This window comes from Phragmites australis, chromosome 7 (assembly GCF_958298935.1).
Source record: "Phragmites australis chromosome 7, lpPhrAust1.1, whole genome shotgun sequence".
Lineage (NCBI taxonomy): Eukaryota > Viridiplantae > Streptophyta > Magnoliopsida > Poales > Poaceae > Phragmites > Phragmites australis.
In genome coordinates, this window is record NC_084927.1 from 34,661,583 (window position 1) to 34,683,294 (window position 21,712).

A 21,712-nucleotide genomic window follows, 5' to 3' on the forward strand; every position below is an offset into this window, starting at 1 on the left:
AAAGATATTGTATATTGCTCTTGCTTTCCATGGATATTTTCAGAACTAAATTAAAACAGATCCAGCAGTACAAAAAACAATGCAAGTGGGTGTGGCAGTTTATCGTCCTTTTGCACACAACTTGACCAATTATAAATTACGAGTTGCTAATAACTAATCAGCCACGAGAAAGTGGAGATTAAAACTAGCTGAGGTTCATCAAGCGGATGCAGACATTCTACCCAAGGATTCGTCCTAGTGCAGTGAATGAATGAAGGCTCTTATTAGTTGCATCTTGAGCATCGTTCAACATATTCGGACATGCTAACTCGTGTAATTTCTGCTAGATATTATGTCTTAAAATAATAAATATACTTTTAGTTAGATACGTTTCAAATATGGCCTATAAATATAGATCAACATTTGTACTTGTATTTTCAATCATTATAATACATATTTACCTCTCGTGTTTTTTTTACCTTTGCTTTGAATGGGTTTTTCATATTAAATCTGTATTTTCCATATCCATAAATCCTAACAATCTCTTATTAAAAAACAAACATATCACTGGTTGTATTTCCAACCGGTAAATTACTCAATTAGCCTTTAATCCAATCCAGCAGGCAAGTACCAAGGAACTTTGTTCTTATTACCTTACTGGTTGATCCTATTCCGTAACTCCTTTTCCTAAAAAAAATTATATTTTTTTCCTTACGCAATAAACATGCAACTATCTTACGCGAAAATATAGTAGTGTGTAAGGACGACTGCACGTGACCGACTGTATTTTCAAAACTTTTGATTGATCAGCAAGGCAGCAGCTAAGCACATGCTGTCTGAATCAAATCATTCAGGTCTGCAATGGTCTGGAGTTCAAAAAATGAATCGTTTCGTCATGGGCGACTTGTACGACAGTAACCAGTTCAACGGAGCAACGTCAGCTGCTTTCTTTTGAACAGTCGTTCAAAAATGAAGCACATCAGTTTGAGCCAACGAATCATCATTGGCATACACGCGTTAGCACCCGTTTAGACCCCATGAATTATCTTCTTTTTGAACAGGAAGGCCGCAGGAATTTCATTAAAAAAATAAGAAAGGTATTTTTCTAGGTTAGAAAATACTTTTGTTGCCTTTGTTCCTAGGATTGATCAGGGTGTTTATTCTTCCATATTTCCAAAATTTCAGACGCTTGAAATTTAAGATGTGAGATAAGGCGACGAAGTCCGACAACAGGGGTTAGGGTTAGGAGTTTTGGGATTTGGAGTGTCCTTCATGGCTGCCGAACTTAAGAGTAGGTCTGGGGGAGGAAGGTTGGTCCGTCAGAGGAGGTGGGAGCAGGGCAGAGCTACGCGATAGAGGCGGTAGGAGTAGATTCGATGGTGTCCTCATTGCCGAAGATGGCTGGAGGCAAGGCGGGGCGGGATTGAAGATGATTGTGAGCCGTTAGATGCCCATCTAATAGCTTACCGCCGTCGTCTGAATTTTTTTCAAAAATAGACGTATGAAATTAAGCATCCGCCTTATTCTTCTACGTTAGAAAAATATTTTTGACTCTCTAATTGTATGGTTTATCAAGGTCATATATTTGTTTGTAGGGTTCACCAAGCTAACTTAGAGGTAAACTATTTTCGTATGTTTACCATTAACATGCAAAATAATCAAAACAAAATAACGGAATTTGATCCCATGTTCACCACCGGATCAAAGCAGCCAGCTATGCCCGGACAGGCAGCCCAAGAGTCCATAGCATGCACGTTGGTCAAAGTCGATGAGCTTTGAGGTAGGTGGCAGAAACATGTTTTTGTACAGTGGAATCTATTTCCAGGAGGCCCGAAACGTGTCTGGTCCAGTCAATTGCAATTTGCAAATCTTATATACACATCCAAATGAATCAAAGCAAACGCCATCCGATTATGCATACATATAAAACTCGCACTGCACACGTTATAATCGAACGGACCTCCCCATAAAAAAGAAAAGGAAAAGATGGTGCCAAAGCAACCATCAAACGCAGGACAATCCGGGCACCATTTGACAGAAGCTGATCTGAACTGAACCTGATGGTCGATCATCACCTGCCGTCCTCGATGACGGAGTTCAGGAACGGCGACGACATGGCTGCCCTCGTCCCCGAGCTCGACTGCCCGCTGACGTCGCTGCTCATGAAGCTGCTGGTGTTGCCGCCCTTGATCTGCCACTCGGTGATGTAACTGGGCTTGTTCACCACCACGCCCACCTCCACGTCCCCGGCGAGCATCGACACGGCCCGCGACATGGACGGCCGCTGGTGGGGCGAGCCCTGGGTGCAGAGGAGGGCCACGTGGATGGCCCGGAGCACCTCGTCGCCGTTGAACTCAGCGAGCTTGGGGTCTACCATGTCCAGAGGGTGCTTTTCCTCGTACAGTTGCCATACCTGAAAGCATCGAGGTGGTAAACTGAGTTAACTTTCAGTGATGCTATGTTGCGGGTCAAATTCAGATCTATTTTATGCTTGTTGCGTTTATGCAATCGGATCATCATAAGATGATTCAAAATACTAAGCTATTGTACTGCAACAAGATCCACAATCATGCTGCTACGCTAAAATTTAGCACACTACTGTATTCAAGTACTCTGTAAGCCTAAGCAGATAACAACTAGCATTTTACATATGGTTTAACGATTCCACTGCATTTTTTCATAATGCACTAATGTGACAAAACTGTGGTTTTATGAAGGCATGTAAGGTCCATATTATAAATCCCTAGCATAAATTTTACTGTAGAGTTTACCGATAGTACAGAAACCAGATTGCAACATTGCCCGACCTGGAGTCTAGAATTCAGAGTGAACTTACCCATTCTAAAATATAAACCTTGTCTTCGTCAAGCGTATTGTCAAAGTTCGGCCTTCCAGCTAAAGTCTCCAATACGACCACACCAAATGCAAACACATCAATTTTCTCGGTCATATGACCTCTCATGGCGTACTCAGGGGCAAGATAACCACTTGACAAAAGAGTAGATTTTTTGCCATTAGCTTACATATGAAAATAATCTGTAGGCATAAAAGGGCGCAAGATGGAAATGTACTTACAATGTACCGGCAACTTTTGTGCTGACATGCGTCTTCTTGTCATCATAAAGTTTGGCAAGCCCGAAATCCGAGATCTTAGGGTTGAGATTGGCGTCAAGTAAGACATTACTGGCCTTTATGTCCCTGTGCACAACACGGATGCTAGACTCTTCATGGAGATAAGCCAGACCTCTCGCAATGCCTAAGCATATCTCAAAGCGTGTTGCCCAGTCTAGGTTCAATCTCCCACTTCCTGCAAATGAATGTTTGAGTTTTCATATTTCTTAACAAACCTGAACTTCTAGAGTCACAGCTGCATCAAACTGAAAAGAACTTATACCAAACAGTGCTTTATCAAGGCTTCCATTCTCCAGGTACTCATAAACTAACAGTGGTTTATTGCCCTCAAGGCAGCAACCATACAACTTCACGAGATTACGGTGTTGCACTCGAGAAATAGTTTCTATTTCGGCTGCGAATTCCTTTTTTCCCTGATGAGATGCTTCAGATAGCTGTTTTACAGCCACCACCCTTCCATCGGTTAATTTACCCTGCAAGAAGGTGCCATTTTTCAACAATGCAAGTTTCAGGAATCGCATAGCCAAGCATAATGTAATGGAGAAAAGAAGAAGAATTTACACAAATGGGTATATCCTTTTGCTGTGCACAACTTAGAATAATTACTTTCAGAGGTAAAATTTCAAAGCAAATTCACATCCATGTGTACTATAGATGAACTAACCTTATAAACTGACCCATATCCTCCTTCACCAAGAAGGTTACTGGAATTAAAATTCTCAGTAGCAGCCCTTAGATCACCATAACTAAGTACATTAGGCCTTCCAACAATACTGTACAGCTCTGCAAACATCACAAAAGATAAGTTTATAAACACAACCTCTTAGCACGGTTAAGAATATGTTGTGACTTTTGACCATGGCATATCATTTACCTTGTTGCTCCAATGATAGTTTTCTCCTTTTCTGCCTCCACATACAGAGTCCAGCAAGTGCTAGTAGTCCTAAAACTGTTGCACCAACCACGACTCCAACAACTACACCTGTTTTACCACTACTCTTCTTCTGTGCAGCACTACGCACTGTAGGTTTGAAATCTGTCAGGAAGTTCACTTGTTAGAAAAATGTGATCTTACAGCCGAATCATTATATTTTGACTTTTAATTCAATGTTAGGTGTATATGAATTTTCACTCGTTTTTATTTGAAAGTACACATGAGAACATTCAGCGCAGTTCAATTCTATCATAATTTTGGTGGCTTGGTCAATCTGGAATCATCGCAATCGCTGCGTGTTTGATGGGATTACCCCCAACCTGAATGGTGTTTTGTTGCTCATTAGAGAGGAGTTACTTCTATGGAGTCTGGCTGGGACTAGAGGAATTTCTCATCTCCTCGCTCTAGTGCCAAGTGCAAACTAGGGCTCTCTTTCTCGGTCGAGGTCAAGTCTTTTTTGAGTGAGGTGCGGTGTGTGTGGTGTTGCTGTTTGGGTTTTTGGGGTTTTATACCCCTTTTTCTTCTTCTTAATATATAATGATACGCAGTTCTCCTGCGTGTTCGAGAAAAAAAAAAATTGGTTCAGCCAGCAGCATTTCTTGTACTAGAAACTATGTATGCATTAGTTTATTCCAAGTAAATTATCTAAACAGTATTAAAACAATGATTCGTTGCTAAGGAAAGTACTTGGAGTTGCACTCAAAGCTGAGATTGCAGGTCCGTAGTAGCCTTGACTAGGGATGCAACAAGTGCCCTTGCCAGCCCAGAACAGATGAATCTCAAGGAAGTTTCTAGTGACAGGAACAATATACTGCTTCTTGACAGCAGTGTAAGATTTCCCGCCTGCTGCCTTCCTTATGTCAAAGTTTTGCTCCTTACGCTCACCCTGTACCAAAAATAGGAAAAAAAATAATTAAGAAAATCTTGACCATCTCATAAGCTAAAACCCAAAAGCGTAGGTTATCAGCACAACTGGAACCTACCTGGACATAGATATCAAAAACCCTTCTCCCTACACTCTTCCAAGTCTGCGAGTCTTCGAAGTCAAACTCTGCAAATTGAAGTGTGACCGTATAGTTTCCATTCTCAAGTCCAACACCATAGTATCTTAAAGACGATGGTGACATCCTTGCTGTCTGGAACAGTTCTGAATCTAGAGTATTCTGAAACTGGTGTGAGCTGTAGATTATGTAACTTCCATTTCGTGCATCCATGAACCTCCCCACATTGCTAACACCCCATGTTGGTGCTCCTGTAACATAATAGGATGCAGGTCCAAGATCGGCAGCATCAGGCTGATACATGGAATTATCTGAGCCAGATAGAGGTCTACTGCTCCCACAGTCCACAGCAAAGGAGGCAGCTGCAAGCAAGTTAAATTATTTAATATGGTGCTAATTTAGTAAATATGTCTAGTATTCCTGAAGTAACCGCATGACTGAAATTGCGAAGATGGAAGCTCACACTGTGGAGAGCCAAGAAAACAGGGTGTGTTTCGCTGAAGGCACTCCAGCCCCGATGGTAAGACCCTACAGATGTAAAACATTGAAATTTTGAATCCAAAATATGAGCTGAGAGAATATAATAATTGTACTTGAGGACTTGAGGAGCTATTGGAATATGAGCTAACCTGTTATTGGAGTTGTTGATCATGAAATTGTTTGCCACCAAATTCCTATGAAGAATGAAACATAGAAAAAAAATTAGACGGCATCATTCATACTTCGATAGCATATTGAGGGTTTGTTTGGTCTAGAATAAATCAAGATACACTAAAGCAGGGACAAATAGCTGATTCAGTTTTTTGCGCTAAACTGTAAGGTTAAGTAGCAGTATTCTCAAGCTGGTGGTGCTGAGCGCTGAAACAGATCAACAAGCAGCAAAAGAAGGGTCTTTTTTTTTTTTTTTTTGAGAACGCAGGAGAGCTGCGTCATTTGTATTAAGTAAGGAGAGACTAGGATCAAAGATCCCATGAATAGTTACAGCGGGCCAGAAACCTGAAACCTTAAAAAGTTGTTACATAAGCGAGAGGAGGGGAGTTATACTCCCATGCAGGAGCTAAATGGCCATAGAAAGTGATCCAACTTGGCGCAAATGAGCATTCAGTGTTGACAGGTGTGAAGCACCGGCCAGACACCATTGTTCAGCGGACATCCTAATTGTGGCTAGCAGAGCGTCAGTGGAGGAACGGCTGTTATTGAACACTATGGCGTTTCGAGCTGACCATATTGTCCAAATGGTTAACAAGATGAGAGAATCAACCCCTCGGCGGAGTTCTTTGGCAGCCCGTGCTCGGATGTGTAGCCACCAGTCGCAGAGGTTGGACTGATCCTGCGGTGAATGAATGCCCAGGATTCTCCACCAAAGCTCCCTCGCCACAACGCAGTGCAGAAACAAGTGGTCAGCCGTTTCGGGGAGCTGGGCGCAGAAGGAACAGCAATCATCCGACTGAAGACCGTGGCGTCGCCGACGGGAGGCCGTCCAGAGTCTACCATGCAGGCAGAGCCAGGCGAAGAACTTGACTTTTCTCGGCGCCCAGGCCTTCCAGATTACCTTAGCTCCGGAGAAAAATTCAGAGCCTTGGAACAACATCTGATAGGCTGAGCTAGCGGAGTATACACCTGAGGAAGACCATCTCCAAATAATCCTATCATCATCTTCGGTGAAGGAGAAGGAATTTAACTGGTTCCATAGATGAAGGTACTGTAGAAGTGCCGGTAAGGGTAGAGGTCCCGACAGGTCACGGATCCATCTACGGTCGTCTAAAGCCTCGCAAACTGTTCTGATGCTGACGATCGAAGTAGCGACGCAGCGATGAAGATCAGGGGCTATATAGCGTATGGAACGGCCGTCAATCCAAGCGTCGTTCCAAAGATTGTTGAGGCATTGAAGAGTGCGACCACCTCACGCGCGTGCTGCAGAGGGACCGAGGCGTATGGGGTGTTGAGGTCGCCCCTCTGCCGCCAGAGCCAGCGTAGACTCAAAGCCACGGCCGCTCGTCGAAGGTCTAGAATGCCTAGGCCGTCGTAAGCCACAGGTCTGCAGACTTTCGCCCAAGCTACAGTGCAAAAGAAGGGTCTTAATTCGCTAATCATTTTAGATGCTTGGGAAAGTTGGAAACATTGAAATGATTGTGTGTTCAATGGAGTTTCTCCTGATGTGGGAACGGTGGTACTAGCAACGACATACCAAGGCGTTCTGGTGTGTTGCTGGAGCTAAGGACCTTCGGGTCTTGTTAGCTGGGTAGTCTAGGATTCTGTTCCCTAGTGTTTGTTTGGTCGCTTTTTATTTTCCTGTGGTGCATCTGTCTTAAGTTTTTTTGTGGGGGTTTAGGTGTTGTACTTTGTTACTCGTCTTCTTTAATAAAATAACACGTAGCTCTCGTTCGAGAAAAAAAAAAGGTTAAGTACGTCTACTTCTACAAAGATTCTAAAATATAGGTGGCTTAGAAATGCAACAATTTTAAAAAGAAATATAAGCAAGATGCACCAAAAGCAGCTTTTCAGATGTATCACAAATTCTAGTTTAATGCATGCATACATAAGCCTAATAATCCAGGTTGGGCTGGGCTGGATTATTATTCAATAGATTATAATTGGGCTGGATTTGGTTCAGTCGGTCAGTTGAAGTTTCAGAACTCAGGACTTACAATTGCAAATTGTTCTGACTAGCCCAAGAAGGAAAGTTTCCTGAGAGTTGGTTGTAAGAAAAGTCTCTGCACAAAATTAAAAAAGGCAATGTTATAGATAAACGCCTTCCTGCATTTACTGCACAAATTAAATTAGACCACAATGACATACAAGTTTGTAAGAGAAGGTCCTATAGAGCTTGGAAGGCTTCCTGAAAGGCTATTATTCCCAAGAAATCTGATAAGAACAAATTTGCTTGCATTAGCAAGATAAATAATGGATGTCTTCAGTTCCTGAAATAAGCATTGGAAGGCAAGAAAAACCATACAAGAAATTGAGCGAATTCAGATTCAGTAGGGTTTGGGGTACTTGTCCTGTGATATTGTTGAAACTCAAATCCCTGTAACAGTAAAAGAAATGAGAATAGGAGCGAAACGAGTCATCAAACAATGCATAATCCATAGCAGTTCATTAAAGAATCTTGCACAAAAAACACTTGACTGGAGTTTAAGAGGAAACAAAACGCCTTACAGTAAGCTTAATCTTGCAAACTGTGAAAAGTTTACTGATGCCAGGCTATCAGATATCCTGCAGTTCCTCAAAACTCTGCAATGAAGCATGTCACCAGTTTTAGGATTTAATAACTGGGTTGCATTTGAGTCATTAAGTGAATGACAAGTTATGCATACAAGGTGCTCAAGAATGTCATGTTACTGATGAATGCCAGTGAAGAACTCTCATTTACTATGTCACCTATTCGTCTGCACCACAGAAATAAATAATTCATTCTTCCCTTCTGCAACCTTGACATTTAAAAACAATACTTAGCTGCTCTCGCCTTCAGCAGTCACTTACAAGTCTGTCAGTTGGACCAGATTAGAAAGAGTGGTTGGAAGTGGTCCTTGAAAAGAATTGCCTTGAAACCGCCTACAAAAAAGTAATTCTTGTTACTATATGAAGCATCATTTCTTTACAGATGCATTTACCTACTACCAAGCAAAGAACAAAGGAAGATGACACTTAATTGGTAAAACAAAATTAAATAAATTTATGTAGCTAGAAATACAACTTATTTCATAAAGAAAAGATAAGTATTAGAAAAATTATTCAGATAACTAATACTAGCAATTTATTCAAAAACAGCACCGTGTTATCATGAATAGTGAAAGAAAAAGATGCAAAATATTTACTAATACCACCTCACATCCGTCCTGAAAAAATTATTTTAAGAAGCCACCGAATGGAGATTCGGCAGAGTAAGAAAAAAAATAGAAAGTAGAAAAAAGATATCTCTTTTACAGACCACAATGAGCCAAGTAGGTTTAAAATGAATATCTTACTTCAGGACCAACTTAAGTTCTGCTAAAGTAAAGCTCGACTTGTGGAGAACTGTAGAGTATTGTACCCATACTCTTTGGGAAAAATAATCAAAGCAATATGAAAAATGTAAAAAATATCCAAACTGTCTTTTACTATTTTCAATTAGAAAAATAATTACAAAGAATGAAAGTTAATAAAAATCTTACAGATCTGTTAAACTAGTCCAGCTCCCAATATAATCTGGTATTTGCCCAGTAAAATCGTTATCTGATGCCCACCTGAACACAGAGAAGAATAACACATAAGATTGAGTGCCGTGGAACAACACTGTCGACAAAACATCATTTCCTAAGAAAACACTGGAGGGGAGACCCCCCCCCCCCCCCAATTTTCATTTGTTAGGTAATGAGAACAACTAAAGTTTACAAAAATAGTACAGAACTACATAAGTAGACAAAACGTCTTTTACATGCATACAATTTATTCATTCTTGTAAGCTTGGAAAATGATGATGGTAGAGGACCACTTAAGCCAGCGCTATCAATATACCTGCATATCTTACAAATATGAGCACATATTAGACATGGAGCCTGCTAGTCCAAGCAAAATGAAAAGTAGAAACTGTATGGAGTGCCCAAAATAAGTCAAGACGCACAATTCCTTAAGTTTAGCCAGGTTCCCCAATTCTGAAGGAAGGGAACCATTTAAGTTGTTTGAACCAATGCCCCTGAAAACCCACCAAAACAATCCAGGTTAGTCACAAAAAAATGAACACTGAAATCTCTATCCTTGGAAGCATACTAGAGCAGCATAGATACCTTTCCAAAAAGAGATTTCCAACTTTTTATGATTCGAAACTTAGTGTTGATTTCTAATGAAATAAGGTCACGACATTAAGAACTATCTTCCTTACAGTGATATGAGATTCGTAAGGTTCCCCAGCTCCTTTGGAACAGATCCAGAGAATGCATTGATGCCCACACTCCTGTATGTTCAATGGAAAAAAGTTTAAGATTTGATGTTAAGCAAAACATGTAATGTGATAATGTTTTAAGTTCTAAATCTCACATGTACTGCATAGCAGTCAATTTCCCAAGGAACGATGGTAAAGGCCCTGTCAAGTAATTTTGTCCTAAATTCCTGAAACAACATCAGATCAGATCAGACATCAATGAAAAGAGATCGGCTCATTAGGTATTATTCTTAGCATATTTGAATTTGGGTGCAATGTCGTGCTACTGTGAACTTAAGAATATCCTTTTAAGTTACTGCCAAAGCTCATGAGAAATAATAGAACGTGCAAACTCCATAGTGGCAAACAAGCAAATGATAAAAGTTGATGGCAGAATACTATTAAGCAATACGCATTGGCAAATAACGAACTCCCCCAATGAAGCACAAGTAAACAGTCTTATTGGACGCTTCAGATATAATTGGCTCGCAGACTATTTCATGCAAGAAAGTTGAGAGTTCATACAGGTTGGTCAAGCGCGTGAGGTTCTGCAGTTCTTCTGGTATCCGGCCAACTGCATTCAACGCGTAAATTTTCCTGCAGCGACCAAAGCCAAGTAACATCAGCTCACAGCATCTCAATTTAGCCATCATCGCTGTTGGCCAGATATAAACACCACCAGCAGGCGTATGGAGTACCGCCGAATCCTCTAACTAGCGCTATATAGTTACAGAGATAACGACGCACTAGCACGGCTCAGCACAAACAAACAGCCTCAGTCAGGCAATCCGTCGAACAGCTGATGTGCGGAGCGGCAAGACGTGATCTGTGAGGACACTTACAGCCTGGTGACGTGGCAGACGGTGTTGTTCTGGTCGGTGCAGTCGCACTTGATGGCCGGGTTGAAGTTTGGGTTGTCGTCGATGGGGGTGCCGTCCGTGGCCGTGCCGGTGCAGGGGTCGCCGCTGATGTTCCATGCCGTCGACGCCGTCAGCCCGAGCTTGGCGAACACCGCGTTCACCGCCGCCGCTGCATCGCCACATCGAAACCCGGCTTCACATTCCCAACCAAAACTTCAAAAGAAACGACTACAGCTCCTGGAGGCCTGGACCGTCCGATGGCCCGAACCCGCGCCGATCGGACGGCCAGGAATCAGGATCCACGCTGACATCGCAAAACCGGGCAAACCACACGTTGTTTCTGACTTTTCGTGGGCAGGCAAAACAAGATCAAAAGTCAAAATATATATCGATAAGCATGGCAGAGTTGACCTTCGAACCGAGACAATTGGAACGAGCTAGTTTCTTGGAACAGATACAGTGGGTAGGATAGATCATGCTTGCGATTAATCAATTCTGCAAATGTTCTATCCCGCCCCAGCACAAAGCAACTCAATCGACATGCATGCCATGGAAAGAAAAAAAAATTCTTTCTTCAGAGCAAAACACAGAGATGAACCATGAAGCGATTCATCATTCCGACAGCAAAGCAGCCAACATCGCAAAGAAATGAGGAGAAACAAGAACCATGAAGCGATTCAGCAGAGCAAGGTCTCACCAGGAGCGAACGGCTCGATCTTAAACCACTTTCTGTCAGGAAGGAATTGCACACTCACCTTCAGTTGGATCGGTCCTTGTACTCGGCGCTTGCTGAGCTTGCGCAGCTGCTACCATAAGAAGAAGAAGAAGAAGAAGCAGCAGCATCGTCCAGCGCACAGAGCCATGGAGGCAAGAACTGGATCCAGGCCTCATCTCCTTCCCTTCCCGCTGTCTTCTCGTAGCTTACTTAGAACTGGAATGGGCCTTGTCTGAGAACCCCGCAGCCGCAGACATTTGTACTCGATGCATGTAGGCCGGGTGCAAGTGGCGCCACTGCTGTCCAAATACAGAGCACCCGACTACCTGCCCCACATGAAAAGGAGATGGAGGCAGACGAAGGAGACGACGCGCGCGAACCGAGTGGCTGAAGCAAGCTTGCAAGTCTACGGCTTTTACATGCGTGCCCTGCACGGACGCTGGATGGCGATTGGCGTTGTATGTCGGATGGACGTGTAGTTGGCTGGCGGAGAATTGTCCACATTTTAGCGCGGCCGCTGAGAGCACGAGGGAAGGAATTAAGAAAGTTTCTCACCTATCGCGGCACCTCGTGTGCATAACTTTCAGCCTTTGACGCTCAACTTGAAGAATTTAGAAAAGTTTGCCAACCCACCCCGTGCTGGATGGACGAGTTATAAGGATTAATTAACATGAAAAAGAAATATATTTGTGTGGTCTGTATTATTGTAGGTGAATGGATGTGCACTTGATTTGTAATTAGGGAGAAGAGAACGATGCGTTTTGAAACGGTGAAGCTGTTTACACGTGACAATTGAGAACGGAGGTTGAGTCGTAGATGAAGGGAGTTTGAATGTTCGGAGAACTTGCGACGGCGGACAAAGGCAGCCGTTTGCTGCTCCGCTCCAACGAGCGTATCGTCGTCAGTCTTACGTACGTCGGAGCTGGCGTCGCGCTGACTCCGGCGAGCGAGAGACCGTGCCGGGCTTCAACGTGCGTTTAGTCTGCGCAGGCGCAGGGCAGCAGCGTAACGCGGGAGGTTTAGCACCAGGTCCAACTTGATTACCAAACATCTTATGGGCTCTGGATGTGTTGGGTTTTAGTGCCAAGAAACTTGGACTGGGCTGTGGCCTATATATCGCTAGGCCCAACTCGATTAGCCATGTCTGCTCCAATTGGTGCGAGCGACACTCTACGACATCATCGTACATCTTCGGCATATCGCTAACTTCCGGCCGCGGTCTCCCTCTACCTCATCTTCGCCGTTCTCATCTGATGGTGGTACCGGCCACGATGGCAACCCTGATCACGTTTATGGTGAGAGCCGCGGCATCGGGCCACATTTACGGTCCTTTTCATGTTTGTCCGGGGTACTTAACGGTGATGCTGCCCCCCGCGGCGTCGACGATGAACACGAGGAGCTGCGGCCTCAACCACTCAGAGAATCTGCTTTCCCCCAAAACGAAGCACTTTTTCCTTTTTTGTTGGCGACAGGCCGCTGCAGCCTACAGCTTCTTTTCCGAAGCGGAGACATGTTAGACTTAATCTTGTTATTTATGTGTTCTTCATATATATTGAGTTAGAGTTATGGATTGAGTCTAAATTAGTATGCGTGTTACACGGCTTAGAGAGTTGATTAGCCGTTAGTGATGCACAAAAGTGTGTGTACATGATGGACGGATCAGCGGGGTCAAATAGTCGAGCAAGCGTCGTGTAGATGCAGTCAGTGTGTGAACACGTTCTGGAGTTATGCGTGGGCTTCGGATAGTGTTCTGCATGCAAGAGAAAGTGGCTTGCATGTAGGGAGATGGTAGTGGACAAGCCACGAGAATGTTTGGCCAAATCGTGCAACAAAATGTGGCTTTGCTGCTTAGTGTGTGCGTGCATATTTAAACTTCTGTAATCAGCGCTGTGTTGATAAGTGTAGAGTGGTAAAGTGAAATACAAGTGAGAAAAAAGCTCTAGTGTGCAAAGCCGCAAAATCATTCTCGTGTGTATTCGCATGTGTATCCAGCTTCTCCACAGTGCTCGTGCACTGCTCGGGAATGGTCGAGTAGCTCGCGTGTGTAGTCAAGTGCACTCGCGTGAGTGCTTCTGTGTGATTATGAATGGTCTTGTGAGCTCTTCGAGCAGTAGTCGAGCACTGCTCGTGAGTTCCGAGTAGTGCTCGTTGCGCTCGTGTGTGTGCTCGTTATGCTCACATGAGTGGTCGTGAGGAGTGCTCGCGTGCGCTTGCAAGGATTTTGGACCAACAATCGGTATCAGAGCCAGGTTCAGTGAATACCGAAGATCATGACAGGTGACGGGTCATCGAAAAGCGATGCCGCCGATAGCAGCGCTACGCCAAGAGTGCTGGTGAGGGAGGGGCACCCCCTCCATTACCCCATGCTCGTAAAGAGCAATTATGGGGTGTGGGCTATGAAGATGAAGATCTTCATGCATGCACAAGGAGTGTGGGTGGCTATGGAGGGCGATGGAGTGGTTGATGAGAAGAAGGACCGGATGGCTCTTGCCGCCATTGTCCAAGTTGTGTCGGAGGTCATGGTGATGGCCATATTCGAGGACGAGACGACAAAGGAGGCTTGAGACGCTCTCAAGAAGATGCACGTCGATGAAGATCATGTGAAGAAGGTCTGAGTACAAACTCTCAAGAGGGAGCTTGATGGTATGCACATAGATGATTATGAGAAAATTAATTAGTTTGCCTTGAAGGTTACCATGATCGTAAACGAGATACGTTCTCTCAGTACGAAAGTGGAGGAGAGCACTATTGTCAAGAAGCTCCTACACTCCGTCCTCGACAAGTTTCTATCCATCATCAGCACCATCGAACAATGGGGGGATGTGACAGAGATGTCAGTGTCAAAGACTATCGGACGCTTGAGGGAGTACGAGGAGTCCTCGAAGGGGGCACGCTGTGACAAGGAAGGGAGCCACAGCTGATACTCACGCTCGCTGAGTGGGAGGCCAAGGTTGCTGAAGAGAAGAAGACCAACGAGGGATCCGGAAGCGGCATCAAGAAGAAGTACCGTGGTAAGTTTGACAAGTCTAAGATCGATTGCCGCAACAGTGGTGAGTACGGCCACTTCGCTAACGAGTGTGAAGAGGCGAAGAAGGTGAAGAAGGGTGTGGCGCACCTCACCTTGGCGGATGCTGATGACAAGCTTGCGCAACTTTGAAGCCTATGATGGGGTGCTCAAAATAAAACCAATAAGATTAGGGGTGATTTTTAGATTTAATCTTGTTGTTTATGTGTTGAGTCAGAGTTGTAGGCTGAGTCTAGATCAGTATGTGTGTTGCTTGGTTTAGGGAGTTGATTAGCCGTTAGTGATGCACAAAAGTGTGTGTGCATGGTGGACGGATCAGCTGGACCAAATAGCCAAGCAAGCGTCGTGTGGACGCACTCAGTGCATGGATACGTTTTGGAGTTGTGCGTGGGCTTCAAATGGTGCTCTGCATGCAAGAGAAAGTGGCTTGCATATAGGGAGGTGGTTAGTGGGCAAGCCACGGGAGTGCTTGGCCAAGTCGTGCGACCAAGCGTGGCTTTGCTTATTAGTGTGTGCGTGTTATTTAAACATCTGTAATCAACACCGTGTTGATAAGTGTAGAGTGGTGAAATGAAATACAAGTGAGAAAAGGGCTCTTTTGTGTAGAGCCGCAAAACCATTCTCGTGTGTGTGTATTCACGTGTATATCCTGCTTGCTAGCTTCTCCACAGTGTTAGCCTCTCCACAGTGCTCGTGCACTACTTAGGAGTGGTTGAGCAGCTCGCATGTGTGGTCGGGTGCACTCGTGTGAGTGCTTCCGTGTGATTACGAGTGGTTGTGTGAGCTCCTCGAGCAGTGGTAGCAGTGGTTGAGTACTACTCATGAGTTTCGAGCAGTGTTGGTGTGTGCTCGCTGAGTGCTCATTGTGCTTGTTGAAGTGCTCGCTGTGCTCGTGTGTGTGTGTGCTCGCGTGAGTGGTCGCGAGGAGTGCTCGCGTGCGCTTGCAAGTATTTTGGGCCAACAAGACACACAACGCTACGCATGGAGCAACTGAAGGAAATGGAGCTCAAGCTTGTTCACCTCCAAGACAAAAGCTATGGAGCAACGAGAGAGAACACCCAACCTTGGAGAAGTTGGACTGAGTGCTTGTCACTGTCAATCCGGAGCTTTAGTTCCCCTCTTGTTTCCTCCGAGCCCCCTCTCTTCTGACATCTCTGACCATTGTCCCCTACTGCTACCAACCAATGCCACAGAGCATGCCAAGCGCAAGTTCCATTTTGAAAAAATTTAGACCAACTCCCAGATTACATACCAGTTGAGGCTAGCAGTGCTCGTCGTTGATCGCCGACCTTGTAAACCTGCTCGATCCAGTGCAATCTTGTGTGATTTTAGAAGAAATTTTGCTACCTGCTGAGCAGGAGGTCAAAGAACATTCGCTTGAGTCCTCGAAGGGGCGGTGTTGTGAGAAGGAAGGGGAGCCGCAGCTGCTGCTCATGCGCACCGAGTGAGAGGCCAAGGTTGATGAGAGAAGAAGACCAACGAGGGATCCGAAAGCGACATCAAGAAGAAGCACTGTGGCAATTTCAACAAGTCGAAGATCGATTGCCACAACTGTGGTGAGTACGGTCACTTCCTAATGAGTGTGAAGAGGCGAAGAAGGTGAAGAAGGGTGTGACACACCTCACCTTGGCGGATGCTGATAACGAGCTTGCGCTACTTTGAAGCATGTGATGGGGTGCTCAAAATAAAACCAACAAGATTAAGGGGTGATTACTAGACTTAATCTTGTTGTTTATGTGTTCTTCATATGCGTTGAGTCGAAGTTGTGGGATAAGTCCAAATTAGTTTATGTGTTGCGCGGCTTAGGGAATTGATTAGCCGTTAGTGATTCACAAAAGTGTGTGTGCATGGTGGGCGGATCAGCAGGGCCAAATAGCCGAGCAAGCGTCGTGTGGACGCAGTCAATGCGTGGACACGTTCTGAAGTTGTGCGTGGGCTCCGGATGGTGCTCTGCATGCAAGAGAAAGTGGCTTGCATGTAGGGAGGTGGTTAGTGGGCAAGCCACATGAGTGCTTGGTCAAGTCGTGCGACCAAGCGTGGTTTTGCTGCTTAGTGTGTTCGTGCCTATTTAAACATCTGTAATCAGTGTCGTGTTGAGAAGTATAGAGTGGTGAAGTGAAATACAAGTGATTACCAGGTTGAGAAGTGTAGGTCAAGCACCAGGTCCAACTTGATTACCAAGTCATCTTATGAGCTTTGGATGTGTTGGGTTTTGGTTCCAAGAAACTTGGAATGGGCTATGGCCTATCTATCACTAGGCCCAACTCGATTAGCCATGTATGCTCCAATTGTTAGTTGCACATAACACTCTACGAAATCATCATACACCTCCAGTATGTCGCTAACTTCTGCCCGCGGTCTCCCTCTCCCTCACCTTTGCCGCCCTCATTTGATGGTGGTACCAGCCACGACGGCAACCCTGATCGCGTCTATGGCGAGAGTCGCGGTAGCAGGCCGCATTTGCAGTCCTTTCCGTGCCTATCTAGGGTAATCAACTGTGATGCTGCCCTCATTGCACCGGCGATGAACACGAGGAGCTACGGCCTCAACCACTCAGAGAATCTACTTTCCCCAAAAGCAAAGCACTTTTTCCTTTTTTGTTGAAGATAGGCCAATGCAGCCTGCAGCTTCCTTTCCCCAAGGGGAGACACACAACACTACACATGGAGCAATTGAAGGAAATGGATCCCAAGCATGTTCACCTCTAACATAGAAGGCTACACATGGAGCAACGAGAGGGAACACCCAACCTTGGAGAAATTGGACCGAGTGCTCATTACCGTTGACCGGGAGCTTCAGTTCTCGTCTTGTTTCCTCCAAGCCCCCTCTCTTCTGACATCTCTGACCATTGTCCCGTGCTGCTAGCAACCAATGCCACACAACATGCCAAGTGCAGGTTCCATTTTGAAAAAATTTAGACCACGCTCCCAGACTACCTATCCGCTGTAGAGAAAGGCTAGCTCTCTGTCGATCGCCAACCTGATAAACCGGCTCGATCCAGTGCAATATTGCGTGATTTCAAATGAAACTTTGCTACCTGCTGAGCAGGAAGTCAAGGAACATTCGCTTGAGGATACCATCGTTTGCTCATTGTTTCCACTTACCATCTGGACTCTTCATCTGTTGTCGGTTGTGCCCTGCTTTTTCCTGGACACCTGTAGGGTGCTCTTTGCTGATGAAAAAGTGCTATGTGCCCTCAACATGGAAGGACTCATCATGTTTTAAATTTGCACAATTCTTGGGCCCTCCAAAACCATACAGGATAAGAGAAGTTGGTTTCTTTTGTCAAAAATTTTTAATTGCCTGAATGAAGGCATTAGGTTAATTTGTGGCTGTGACTTCGTGTGGACACAGTCAGTGCGTGAACACGTTCTGGAGTTATACGTGGGCTTCAGATGGTGTTTTGCACGCAAGAGAAAGTGGCTTGCATGTAGGGAGATGGTTAGTGGGCAAGCCACGAGAATGCTTGGCTAAGTCGTGCAACCAAATGTGGCTTTGCTGCTTAATGTGTGCATGCATATTTAAACTTTTGTAATCAGCGCTGTGTTGATAAGTGTAGAGTGGTAAAGTGAAATACAAGTGAGAAAAAGGCTCTAGTGTGCAAAGCCACAAAATCATTCTCGTGTGTGTATTCGCATGTGTATCCTGCTTCCTAGCTTCCCCACAGTGCTCGTGCACTGCTCGTGAATGGTCGACTAGCTCGCGTGTGTGGTCAAGTGCACTCGTGTGAGTGCTTCCGTGTGATTATGGGTGGTTGTGTGAGCTCTTCGAGCAGTGGTCGAGCACTGCTCGTGAGTTCTGAATAGTGCTAGTGTGTGCTCATTGAGTGCTTGCTATGCTCAAGTGCTCGTGTGTGTGCTCGCTGTGCTCACGTGAGTGGTCGCGAGGAGTGCTCGCGTGCGCTTGCAAGGATTTTGGGCCAACAATGGTATTAGAGCCAGGTTCAATGAATACCAAAGATCATGCCAGGTGATGGGTCGCCGAAGTCACCGAAAAGCGATGCCGCTGATAGCAGCGCTACGCCGAGAGTGTTGGTGAGGGAGGGGCACCCCTCCATTACCCCATGCTCACAGAGAGCAATTATGATGTGTGAGATATGAAGATGAAGATCTTCATGCGTGCACAAAGAGTGTGGGTGGCTATGGAGGGTGATGGAGTGGTTGATGAGAAGAAGGACTGGATGACTCTTGCCGCCGTTGTCCAAGTTGTGCCAGAGGTCGTGGTGATGGCCATATCCGAGGACGAGACGACGAAGGAGGCTTGGGACGCTCTCAAGAAGATGCACGTCGATGAAGATCGTGTGAAGAAGGTCCGAGTACAAACTCTCAAGAGGGAACTTGATGGTATGTACATAGACGATTCTGAGAAAATTAATGAGTTTGCCTTGAGGTTACCATAATCGTAAACAAGATACGTTCTCTCGGTACGAAGGTCATAAACGCGACCGAAGCCAGCCCATCAAGACAAAGAGAAAATTACAAATAGGAAGCAACTAGTCCCGCACAGGGTGAACATGTTAATATATTGAAAACCTAGGGCAAGCATTAATTTATATCTATACTAATGAAAAAGTATGAGTTCAAAATCACTGTTCACACCACGGTGAACATGTTAGATCTCGGCCCCCTATGTCTTAGGTCCTACAGCTCTCCTTGCACTTCATATGCTAATTTTGTTCAACCACACGAATTTTCTTAGCTATGTCTAAATTCATTTCAAAAAGGGAGTGCCTTAAGTTGCAGTGCTGTGTATTACAAGTTATGTATATTCTGCAAAAATACTCACGACATGGTGCTGCCTAACGGTGTCTCCCCGTGCCACGTGTTGCTTCCATCATTGCATTGTCCTCCCTATATGTGCCTGCCTTTCAGGAGTTTCAAGGGTGCCACCATTGTCACCATCATCCCCGTGTTTTCTCACTACTATTTGTCATTCTTTACATCGTTAAGTCGACGTAATATGGGAGGTGCTATATCTCAAGCAATTAAAATAAAAAAATCACTTCACGGATCCTAGCCATCGATGTTGATCCAGCGGATCAGATATCATCTTCTACCTCCAGCATCCCACCTTCTATCTGTTTCTCGCTGCAGTTGCATTCGCTCCTGCCCCGCCTGCCTCCTCCGTATGGCCTGCCTGCAGCCTACCTCCTAAGGAGCTCCTCTAAGCCTAGCAATGAACAAAACCTCCCAAACTTGAACCCTAATCCCCTCCCGAACCTATCCGGTGGCGTGTGAAAAACACGTCGACTGAAGCTCTCACGATTTTTAGTCGACTGAAGCGTAGGAAGTATGGCGTAATATTCTTCTCAGCATAGCCTCGCACAATCTCGTCCTTCTCCCCAAACAGTTGCGTCAAGCTTGAGTCTTGCTCAGGCGAGCTCTCACTCTAAACTCAAAGGCCAACTTAAGCCTATGCCTATACCAACCTCGAGCCTAGGTGTGGAAGCAAAATGCCTTAGAAACAAATAATAAACAGACAAACAAATAATAAACCACAACTCGTGCATAATCTGACAAACATACATGATAAACCATGCAGCATATATGATTCAGAAACTTGTAAACCGACAAACATACATGATAAACCGTGCATCATACATGATTCATAAACTTGTAAACTAAGTAATTGACAAACAACTCTTCTAGACAAAAGTAGAAAATGCAGACCACCATATTTTTGCATACAAACAGCATTGAACAGTCCGGAACAGAAATCACAAACGATATAAAGAAATAAGGACCCACTCAATCCCTCTACTCTTCACACTCTACAGGTATTGTTGTATTTACCTCTAAGGAAGAGTGTATGTCAGCTAGTACATTTGATGAAGAACCAGATCTTGCTGAAGCTGAAGCTGAAACTGGCCCAGACCTTACTGTTGCTATCAAAGACTCCGATCTCATGTCATATGTCACTTTATCAATGCAAGCTCCATTAGTTTCTCCACAAAATGCATAAGCAAAAGCAGACATAGATGTCTCAACTTGTCCTAACAGAGCACTGAATATAGTATCCGCCTTCTGAAAGACAAATTTATCATCCACTCCACTGGAAGGTGCACCGACTGAAGTTGTTGCCAATGGTAATGAGGGCACGCTTTGGCCTGTTGTCGATGGTGACACCTTCCACCTCTTATTCTTGACACGGGCAGCAAGTGTAAACATGTATGTTACCTCCTTTGACTCATTTATGGCCTTCAGACGATCTAGCATATCCTGTGTGACTCTTGAACACCTTTGCGGTCTTTCGTGCGTTCAATGTATATTGCTCACTGGCAAGGCGTACATGCGCGATCTTGTCGATCCAGAGTTCGACCTCCGAACGTGCACCTTTATTTAAAGCTTCTAATGTAGGTCTCAGGAAGAGAATCCGGCTGTAAAAAAATGTATTGTGTAGACATACATGAAGCTCTTTTCATCCACTGCCACCGAAGGCGAGCGATTAAAATTCTTGCTGAGAAAATTACAACAAGCCTCAAATGAATACTACAACAGTGAGATTCACAAGTTAAGTTAGTCTTCTAGTCCTTACGTGGCTCTCCTAGAAATGCAAAGGGACGTAGATTTTACCTCTATAATTGATGATTACATCAGACTATTATTTCCCGGACAATGTGAGGTAAGCTACAATAGTGGAATTTACATACAATTTAGTACAGAAATCTTTACTTATTTAAGCAGGTGACAAAATCCAAAGTAAGCTTTGGTAGTTTGCATAAGAATCTATGTTAAAGAAACACATACATCAAAAAAAAAAAAAATGAAAGTGGCCTTCGGCTGCCTTGCCTGCCGGAAAGGGAGCAATAGCTTTTTGCCATCCTACCAGATGACGCTCGCTCAAATGCCACTCTACCAAATTTTCTACCTATTTGTCACTCAAATACTGTGCCACTCAAATACTGTTCAAACATGGTTTACATCATGCACAACAACTTTTCCGTTATAAACAGTAACCATGAGCCAAAAAAGGCGAAAAAAATATGTCGATTTTTGTACCTGCTCTATAATTCATAAGCAACCCATTTTAATTGGATTCATCTAAAAATATTATGTATAATTCAAACTAAAATTCTTCATATGGTGCTAATTTTGTAACTTCTAGTAATTTTTAAGTCCTCACAAAAATTCCAAAATATCTGGTAAAATTAACTAATATTCCTCTAA

General features: G+C 44.4%; 1 protein-coding gene across 1 annotated transcript; it reads right to left on the reverse strand.

The window, feature by feature from the left end:
- Nucleotides 1-1,838: 1,838 nt before the first annotated feature.
- LOC133924982 (probable LRR receptor-like serine/threonine-protein kinase At1g56130) lies at nt 1,839-11,842 on the reverse strand. Its single transcript, XM_062370753.1, has 24 exons — nt 11,562-11,842; nt 10,789-10,975; nt 10,472-10,543; nt 10,063-10,134; nt 9,908-9,979; nt 9,650-9,721; nt 9,472-9,543; nt 9,201-9,272; nt 8,530-8,601; nt 8,364-8,435; nt 8,206-8,280; nt 8,003-8,074; nt 7,846-7,911; nt 7,695-7,760; nt 5,676-5,720; nt 5,510-5,574; nt 5,029-5,408; nt 4,733-4,931; nt 3,986-4,147; nt 3,776-3,894; nt 3,374-3,584; nt 3,055-3,286; nt 2,816-2,966; nt 1,839-2,392 (listed from the first exon to the last, which is right to left on the reverse strand). The coding sequence occupies exons 1-24, from the start codon at nt 11,695-11,697 to the stop codon at nt 2,051-2,053; spliced, it is 3,084 nt and encodes a 1,027-aa protein (XP_062226737.1). The 5' UTR covers nt 11,698-11,842; the 3' UTR covers nt 1,839-2,050.
- Between the last annotated feature and the right edge of the window lie 9,870 nt (nt 11,843-21,712).

Coding starts and splice junctions, on each gene's coding strand:
- LOC133924982 (XM_062370753.1), bottom strand. CDS start 11,697: ATGAGGCCTGGATCCAGTTCTTGCCTCCATGGCTCTGTGCGCTGGACG. Junction 7,912..8,002: donor CTGAATTCGCTCAATTTCTT/GTATGGTTTTTC, acceptor TGTTCTTATCAG/ATTTCTTGGGAATAATAGCC. Junction 4,932..5,028: donor TTTTTGATATCTATGTCCAG/GTAGGTTCCAGT, acceptor TTTTTGGTACAG/GGTGAGCGTAAGGAGCAAAA.